Genomic DNA, 9,611 nt, shown 5'->3' with positions numbered 1-9,611 from the left:
AAGCAAATGCTAAATAAAAAAGTATGGCAAGCTAATCAAGATTAAACTTTAAAGCGGTTCATCACATGCAATGTAAGAGAGCTTGACTAGTTTGATATTTTCTTACAGGTTTTTAATTTATTTTTCAGTAATAAATATTACTTTTTCGGTATTTAATATAAGACCTATTTAACTAATTTGATTAGATTAAGGAAGTTAGATAAGTTAGTTAATTATAAAAAATATGAAATATTTTTCTTAAAATATCATGATCATTTTCCTTAATATCATTCCCCTCTCCTACTTAATTATTGTTGACGGATTCATAAGACTAATTTAATTTTTTTAATAAATATGAAATATAGGTCTAATATTTATGATTAAATTTAACTCAATAATTAAGTCACGTTTTAAAAATCAGGAGAGTACTTTTTTAATTATTAGAAATTAGAAAACCTAGCCCCCAAGCCTCTCCAATGTCCCCTAGGACTCGGAACTAGTCCAAGCTCATCCCACTTGGCAAAGAATGTTTTAACTAACTATTTTTAAATAAACAAAATAATTTTTTAATAAATTGATAGTTAAATAATTATTTTTAACAAATAAAAAAATTAAATAAGTACTATCAAGATCATATTTAAACGATCCAGATGGGATAAATTTGGTTCCCACTTTCATTCTCTCAAAAAATTACGACTCTATGTTTTGCCTAATACTTGACCTTTAGTTGTTTGGTACCAGAAAAATGAGACAGAAGAAAATGAAAGAAAAGACAACAAGAATTTAATAAGCCCAGTTTAAAAAGTTAAAAAACAAAACAATTTTTTCCCTTTTTTGCCAGCCTTTAATTTTTTTTTTGCTGTTTTATTTTGTATATTTTTATCAATATTTTCCAACTTTTTAAATTCATCTTTATTAAATTTTCCCTCCATTTCCCCCCTCCAATCCCCCCTCATGCCCAACAAACATCGGGTCAGTCTCCCCGCTCACGGCGGCCTCACGCCTTGCTCTCACCGTCGTTGGCTTGGCGCTCACTGCCTCACCCTCACACGTCACAGCTTCACACACGCGGCACGCCGTCGGTCGTAGAATATCTCAGCCATAGCACGTCTCATCCGGTGCTCTGTCTCTGCTCGACACCACACAATCCGTGGCCTGTCCTCTCCTCCTAATCCCAATCCCTCAATCTCAATGGGTCAATCTTTCAGCCACACACTCTCTTCTTGAATCTTGATTTTGCAGCTTTGTTGCCGGGGGCTTGTGAATCTCAGTGAGGTCCATAATCTCATCTCACTCCCTTAGCCGTAGGTCTTCAATCATGTGTGATCTTCATTCCCTTTAGCCTCTTATTTTCATCATTCCTTAAGTTGAAGGGTCCTTGGCTGTGCTGGTATTCTAATACTTCCTAGATTTACACACTCATTCCCTTATCCATATGTTTCAGTCACACACCCGCTCCCTTTTGTTGAAGTAGGGCTATTTGGGGGACGTTGTGCTAGTGAGTTGGGTGATTATCGTGCATGATCAACATGCGTGTAATGAACTCTACTAGTTCGATGTTATTTTGGAATAATTTTGGCCTAACTCAAACCATAGAACCTGATTCTTCAAAGCTTTGAATGGTTGCAGTTGGAACTTGGAAGTTTTTTCTGCAGTTGACCATATTTCTAGTTCCTCACTAACCAATGCTTTATTTGGATTATTATGGGTTTCTTCTATTTCCCATTTCTTAACTTTCATTTCAAGTTCAAGATGCTATGAATTTAATTGCGTTGCTAATTTTATGTGCAACAGCTGCTCGCTGATGCAATTGATCTCATTGGTGCCTGATTGATTCTCTGATCCCGGCCACATTGGGTTTCTTCCATAACAGCAGCAGCTGCAGTTACCATTCATAAATGGAGGCTCTGTACTCCAAGCTCTATGACAAGTATACCAAGCTAAAGGTCTCTGACTCTCTGTTGATGCTAACTCTAAGTTGCTAGTTTTGTACCTTCACATTGACTGGTTTTTTTTATGTCATTTATTATTAAATAATCTCACAGCATAAAGGAAAGATGTTTTGAGGTATTTGATGTTGATGTTCAAATTTTTTAAAAAAATTGATTCATTATTTCGGAAAATTAAAAAAACATTGCATTTGGGTGTGAATTAAGGCTTTGAGATGAACAAGGGTGAATAAAATTGATATTTCATTTGGTGAATGATGCAGCAAACAAACGTGAGTTTGGTTTTGTTATTGATTCATAATTTTCTTTCTTGTTCCAGGCTAAGAAACTTTCTGAGTTTGATCAGATAAATAAAGATCAAGAAGTTAAATTTATAAAGTTTATGTCTGGTATGTATCTTCTTATGCTTATCACATAGATTCCTTTCTTGAAGTTTCTGAAGACCGCAATTATAGATTTATGATAATATGAGTTTACCAAGAATTTGCAATACATTTTGAATTTCAGCCCGATATAAATGGCTCCTAGAATTCATGTTCAAGTGGTCTTGCAAACACCATTTGCTGCTTTTTAAATTCCGGGTTTCTGACTCTGACCTGTTTTTCCTCCTTTTCCCTCTTTAGCTTTGGCATATATTTTTTTCAAGTGTGATGCAAAATATTTGATTGCATTGAGCTGTGTCCAGTAGCTAGGCACAGCAGCTGAGTTCTGCAAAACTATTTCTATATTTGGTACTTTTCATTTAGAATTCTTCTTCTGGTTCTCTTGGTTCAAACAGCTTAAGCACTCTTGCACTACTTATTAACCATCTCTTATTGTACTTCACTATTTCAGCTGCAGATGATTTGATAGAGCACTTGAAGGGCAAAAATAACTGGTTGCATGAACAAGTAAATGATTTGAGAAGTGAAGTTGCTTCGATAAGGCATGAATTTCCATCTTCTGCTCTCTTTCTTTCACTTTTCTTTGCTGCTTCGTTTCATGGTCAGATTTTGTTCTTTTGTTCATATTGATGTATTTTGTATTTTGTTTGGAGGGCTGAATGTATATTAACCATGTTAGGCGTGCCAAAGACAAAGAGGTTGCTGACTATCAAAGGCTTGTAATGGAGGAGAGCAAGAAAAGTGAGACACTTGAGTTTCTTAGCGTGTCACTTGTCTAAAACCATGTTTGGCTTTTCATACTTTCTGGTTAAATTAAATCCTTACTAAAAGGGTAGAGTAAGAGTCACTCTTCCGATAGCTACAAAAGTGATAAGTCGAACTATGTCCTCAGAATTTCAATGTCAATGTTGATTCATTGTTGTATCGTGACTGTGTTTTCTTGGGAAGTACATGACTGCTTATAAACTTTACATAGTAACCTCATCCACTCTCTTGCTCTCTTCCTTTCATTTTTATCAATTCCTCTTTCATATTCAAGACTCAGGAGTTTGAACTTTTGGCAGATGAGGCTCTAATTGAAGAAATTGAGAAATTCCAAAAGCTACATCCGGATGGACATTCTGGTAACTTGAAGCAAAACAATAATAAAATGCATGAAGATGATGAGCTTCGTGCTCTATCCAATACCTCATCCATGAGAAGGACTAGGAAACGTGCTAGGAATGATGCATCAGAAGAAATAGATAGGTCTACACCATACGGAAATGCTGCAGACAATTCTGTGGCACGAGACTCAGCAGCACAAAACTTATGCAATGAGACTGCCATTGCTGAGGTGAGCCTTTAACATCTGAGAAATGCAAACACGCATTGATAAGTTTGTGCCTCTATGCAATTATTCACTCATAATCATAATATATATGCACATCTCAATTATCAATTTGATTTGGGAAATATGTATGTTTTGATGCGCTGATGTTATGTTGTAAAAAAGCAGCTGATATGTGGTTCTGGGGCCAGTGACCAATCAGGTTGGTGTTGTTAGTTAAAGTATATGCTGCTTCCTATGAATTTTTTCACTGGCATACTTTGTTAACCTTTTCTTTCAGCAGGTGTTAATTTGCAGGAAAGAAACTGGCTAGTTCAAGCTCTTTTCGAGCATGTCCTGGGCATGAAATTATCCACTGACTATCAAACTGAACGAGTATGCATTTCCGCCCTCCATCAATCAAGTGGTAATTCTATTATTTTTTCAATTTTTAATTTTTTAAATGAACTGATTTTTTGAATTTTTAGTGGATTTTGATTTTAATAGTTTATGTCTCAAAGTTTGATTCTGAGTTGACATGTGTGCCTTAATATGCTTGAGTACATGGTTTTCATCTGAATTTATGATGGAGGATTCTGGAAAATGTGCAGTCCGTTTATCTAATTAATTTTCACTTTGTTAATGGCCCTTTTTTTCCGATAACGTATCAAATTCGTTTTAGAAGATGGAAAATGTAAGAAATGGGAGACATGTCATGGTTTAATGAAGTTGATTTGTATTGACTTCTGTGGCAGAGGGAGGTGTTTTCTAATTTTGAAAGTTGACAGGCTATTTTGCAAGTGGCTCAAAGTTCTAGGGGAGAGTATTTGGATTAATTTTTTCGATAGAATTTATTGCCATTTGACATGTTACTGACAACTGCTTGTCATTATGGTAGGTTATTCTTTCAACTTGACTTGGGTAAGCAAAGCTCCTGGAGAGGAAGTAGAGCTTGTATATCATGTTTTATCTCTGGGCACATTTGAAAAAGTGGCACCAGAATGGATGAGAGAGGATATCATGTTCAGCACCAGTATGTGCCCCATCTTTTTTCAAAGGGTATCTCGTGTTATCAAGCTATGCTACTGAGCTTCTTGCAATATTGGACTTTGCGGGTCATGTCTGCACAGTTTTAACTGTAGTCTTTGGATGCTACATTGATGTAAAATTGCCGGCTTAGAACCTATCTGAGTCTTAACTGTATGATACTCAATTTACCAGTTTAAATGTAGTCTTTGGATGTTGGCTCGATGTAAAATTGTTGGCAGATCAATGAATCTTTATAAGAAATGGAAGTAACTTATTCAGAAATGGCAACGATCAATGTGTCCGAGATAAAATCCAGAACAAGTAAACAAGAGGAAGCAAGGTTAGAAAACAAATCACAAAAGGAAAGAGGGAGACTCCATCCTCCTTTTATATATTTTATTGTCCTGCGATGACAATAATGTGTGTGTGTGTGTAAAGCCTACATCATAAAGGGAAACCAGAATATTATAACTTAACATCATACATCATAAATTATATACAGAAGTCCTTAAAAAAACAGGGCTTTATGCCGAAAAGAACCCATGTTAAATACAAAAATGGGCAAAAACAAATCTTTCAGCTCAACATTCTCATCTGGACTAGAATGCATGCATGTGCATTATCAAGTCATGAGAAGATTGTGCTGCTTGGAGTAGAGCAACGATGATTAGAGAGAAAATTGCCTGTAGCTTCAAATTCAATTGATGTGCATTATAGTTCTTCTTTTCTCCTGCAAGCAACACATAAAAAAGCTGGTAAGAACCCACACGTTAGCCAGACAAAACTGCAAGGCATCGTCTTTAATCACAATGCCATTGGATTGGATCATCATTTATCATCCGTTTCTGGTAGGTTAAGTGATCTTACAAATTCTCACTACAATGATTAAGAAAAGTGCAGTAACCATATTAACAACATTTATGGCTAAAGCTAAGAAAGCAGTAGAAAGTCAGAAACTGTGTAATTACAGAAGTGCAAATTTTCACCGTTTCATGGCATTATGAGCCAGAAGAGCTGCAGAGCGAGCGAGTTCAAATATCTTTTCAAAATTATGTTGTCCAATTGCTTCTTTATCACATATGGCATCTGATAGGACTACTGATGATGTGCCTTGCCTAATATAGTCCCCAATTGAATCTACAACCAGTTAGAAAATTCATTTGCAATAGAGACTCATGACAAATGGCAACAACTCGATCTACTGATTAAGATGCATACATATATTGCAGTTCACATACGGATAGTCAAAATATGCAACAGAAAGCTTTTCCTAAAAGGAGCAACCATGTTTCCAGGAAGCAACTGCTTATGGGTTTACTAACTGCCCAGAACTGCTTTTTACGGGGAAAAATAAATAGAAGAAATAATTTCACAGACAGTCAAATATATTCATGTTGTATTCCTATTTCACTGCTTATTTACTGCCTAATATGGGATTCTGAATACAAGTATGCTTAGCCATGAGGAATATTCTGCAGATCCAGCTCCACCATAGGCCCCTATGGACAGATAGACAACTAATAACTACACAAAAATTCTCTTGTTAGGGAAGCTGACATGCGTATTACTGACTATGGTTCCCCGACAAATTCCAAAGACATACAAGCGTTAGTATTAAGTTTGATCTCTAAGTTATTGAATTAAGTGTGAAGTAGCCTGATTTGGAAGATGATTGGCTACAAAAGTAAAAAAGTACCTAACTCACCCAAAAAAGACAAAAAAAACTGCAAAAGTACCTATTGTTATGCCCTGAGAAGCAACCAATGGGATTTGAGCGAAGGGCTTCTTGAGTGCTGATATGTACCGAACTCTTGGAAGAGCAGAAATTGAATAAACCTATTCCACTAGGTAAATGTAAGACTCATGGAATGATTATATTGAAATACACGAAAAATAAGATTCTTGTTAATCAACAAGGGAAGAGAATCATAAGAAACTCATCTTCTCATGAATTGCTCATATTTTACACATGACTAAAGTATAAAACAATTATGTATCACAATATGCTTCAGCCTAAGGAAGAAAATAAGATAATGAAAATACCCACCTTGATTATTTTGGCTCCTGTTTCATAAGTAGATAATATCTGCATTACATACACTGAGAGTCAACGGAAGGCATATACAATGCTTGACTAAAGAAAAAATGAACACTAATTGCGCAAGAACAGATCATGCAAAGATTCATAAATTGCTTGAACGCTGAATCTTACTTCAGTTGGAGTCATTGCACCAGGAATATATAAACTCTCACTGCATTAAACATAATCCATTATGTCCTGAGAAAAAAAGCTTCAGTGGCTTATAAAACATCCCAGTATGTCCATTTACATTGGGCTATCAGTTGAACAACAATTGTCAGTAATTTCATGCCTGAGTATACACATGGTAAAATTTAAGACCTTCACAATTGCAGGACTCATGAGAAATTTGGCTCCAGCATTTATTGCATTTTTTGGATCCTCAACTCTGAGAACTGTCCCAACCTATGTCATAGAAAAAGATCTCTTTGGCTCAGACTACACTGGAAAAGAAATATAACTAAAGTCAATAATATTGAAAATTGTTTATAGTCGTAATCATCTAAATACGAGATCAAATAGTAAGAACTTCAAATAGGACACCCACAAAAATCAAAGGATGCAGATAAATTTGAAAAATGTTAAGTTTATGAAATACAACCAACCAAAATTTTCCATCTTACCAATGTTTTTTCAACAATTCCAAGATATCCCAATGTTCTCACACAGTTTCAAGACAGCATTTAATCAGACGTAGTTTCCAGAGTTCAGGGGAACTTCATTGAAACTATTTACAAAGCTAAGTAGAACAGAAAGAGGAACCAAAGAAAATGAAAAAAGAATTCAATATGTTTTGTATGAAAAACATAGTAACATAAACTCAAACGAGGAATGTTAATGATACTCTATTAAGATTTGACCTTTACTGATAAATAAAGTAGGATATGCCCAAGAATTCTCAAACTACCTTTATAGCAGATTCCTGATTAAATCCTACAATGTTATGACTGCCGAATAACAAATTTACAAATTCTCAACACCACTTGCACAATTACTAAATATTAAAATATGTAAGAATTATACCGACTCATACTGCATTATTAGTTAGGTTTGACCCCTCCTAAACTTTAATGGATATGACTTCAATACTAAATTATCAATTTGCATGTATAATGCGTGAAGCACAAGCGAGTATTTGTCAACTTTCAACCAATTTGGTTATCAGGTCACTCCCTCTAGACAAACTCTTTGAAATGCCAAATCAGAGAATATAGGGACAATATCTCTGCATTTATAGACTTAATACACATTCAAAAATGCATTAATGGCATGTGAGAAACCAGAAACTTTAAAGGATGGAAGCATACTCCTAGAGCCATTGCAGGATGCTCCTTTACCAGCTGCCGTAGAACCTACAGATTCCGACCACAAGCAGATAACTTATATGCTCAGTGCAAGTGCGGTAAAATAAAAAGAAAAGCTTGAGTAAACACCTCGAATACACCCGGGGTAGACATCACAACCTCCAACTGCATTTGCAGAGGAAAAAAGTATGTTGATTGATGAGTAACTAATCATTACAAGAAAGAGTAGAGCACATTTTTAACGTATAATAAAAATTAAGAAAAGAAAAGAAAATCTATTTATAATATTAGTTATTTCTCAAAATGTCAACCAAGAAGAACCATTTTATTTGACTTGTGAAATTTCTAAACATCGACAATTTTTATCAGATGCCTTCTTTTTTCTTAGCAATTCGTTGTTGAACTTCTAATTCAAGACTCTGAAGTAGTTCATAGCTTGGGAAATGCCACAAGGGACAGTAACTTCCAACTATATTCCCAAAGAGCACTCCAGAGTATTCATATATTAAGATTAACTTGAAACTTAAGAAAATATTTTGTCAGATGAAGCAAGCCTATTTTTTGCAGTTAAAAAAATGATTCGGAGAATGGAAAATAAGAAGGAAACTCAACTAAAATTCCTCCTTCTATTGCAGCACGCGCAGCTTCTAAGGCCACTTCTGCACTATATCAGCGAAAAATATAAAATGAGTCGGCAGTGACCATAGAAGATCATAAAGTAAGCCATAGAAGAATAATACAAAGATGAGATACCAATACACACATCATTTTACTAGACCAAGTTTAGAACAGTCAAATGCAATTTCAACCAGCGAACTGAACCAAATTGGAAAGAATAAAGAATTAAGAACTCCACACCAAAGCGATCAGCATTAAAGAAATGAAACCCCAAAAATATACAAATGGGCAAAGCTATATTTCATGCATGAAAACCAAAAACCAAAGTAAAGGGAAGAAGAGGAATTAAAACCGGAATATTAATTACCAGAAGTTAAATTCTATCTAAAACCAAAAAAGTATAGCGTCAAAGCACTTAAAATTTGAAAATGGTGCAATAGAGATACACCTAGTGGCCCGAAGACAAGCTACAACACCAGAATTATTGATCTGGCTAAGGGTTCTGTCAACCGGAGATAAAGAAAGCTGAGGCTGATGACCAGGGCATGAAACCCGAGCACAGGAAGATGGCGGTGGAGAAGACGATGGAGCTTTGGCGAGCTTTAGTGAAAGAGAAGGCCATCGATGGCACAAACTTAGAGCTGAAGTGCTCATTCCCACTGTCATTTCCTCTCTCTCGTTGCAGAAGAGCGACTTTTTAGCGGGAGAATAACGGTTTGTATTTATTTATCTCGCTATTATTTATAATTAATAAATAATTTTTTTTTTTGCAAAATGTTTATATATATATATACTCTTCCGGTCTTTAATATAAGACCTATTTAACTAATTTGATTAAATTAAAAAAGTTAGGTAAGTTAGTTAATTATAAGAAATGTGACACATTTTTTCTAAAATATCATAATCATCTTTTTTAATATACCTCATCTTCCTCTTTTACTTGATTATGGTTGAGAGAGT

The 9,611-nt window shown here is 35.1% G+C and overlaps 1 protein-coding gene and 1 pseudogene across 5 annotated transcripts; one reads left to right on the top strand and one right to left on the bottom strand.

Moving 5' to 3' along the window:
• Positions 1-924: 924 nt before the first annotated feature.
• On the top strand, positions 925-4,923 carry LOC114738979 (uncharacterized). 5 transcript variants are annotated; one of them, XM_028927048.1, is made up of 9 exons: positions 925-1,254; positions 1,774-1,925; positions 2,248-2,317; positions 2,763-2,853; positions 2,991-3,052; positions 3,376-3,647; positions 3,810-3,843; positions 3,925-4,047; positions 4,519-4,923. In XM_028927048.1, the coding sequence occupies exons 2-9, from the start codon at positions 1,878-1,880 to the stop codon at positions 4,707-4,709; spliced, it is 891 nt and encodes a 296-aa protein (XP_028782881.1). In that variant the 5' UTR covers positions 925-1,254; positions 1,774-1,877; the 3' UTR covers positions 4,710-4,923. The 5 variants fall into 5 exon arrangements, with proteins under 5 accessions (XP_028782881.1, XP_028782886.1, XP_028782903.1 ...); XM_028927053.1 differs by having other exon boundaries at positions 925-1,283; XM_028927070.1 differs by having other exon boundaries at positions 3,925-4,016; positions 4,519-4,627.
• Positions 4,924-5,075: 152 nt separating this feature from the next.
• Positions 5,076-9,317, bottom strand: LOC114738839 (KHG/KDPG aldolase-like; annotated as a pseudogene).
• Positions 9,318-9,611: the final 294 nt, after the last annotated feature.

This window comes from Neltuma alba, unplaced genomic scaffold (assembly GCF_004799145.2).
Source record: "Neltuma alba isolate B1F8T4 unplaced genomic scaffold, ASM479914v2 tig00002811_pilon, whole genome shotgun sequence".
Taxonomy (NCBI): Eukaryota; Viridiplantae; Streptophyta; class Magnoliopsida; order Fabales; family Fabaceae; genus Neltuma; species Neltuma alba.
Note: the sequence above shows the minus strand (reverse complement) of the source record. Positions and strands in the feature narration are given on the sequence as shown.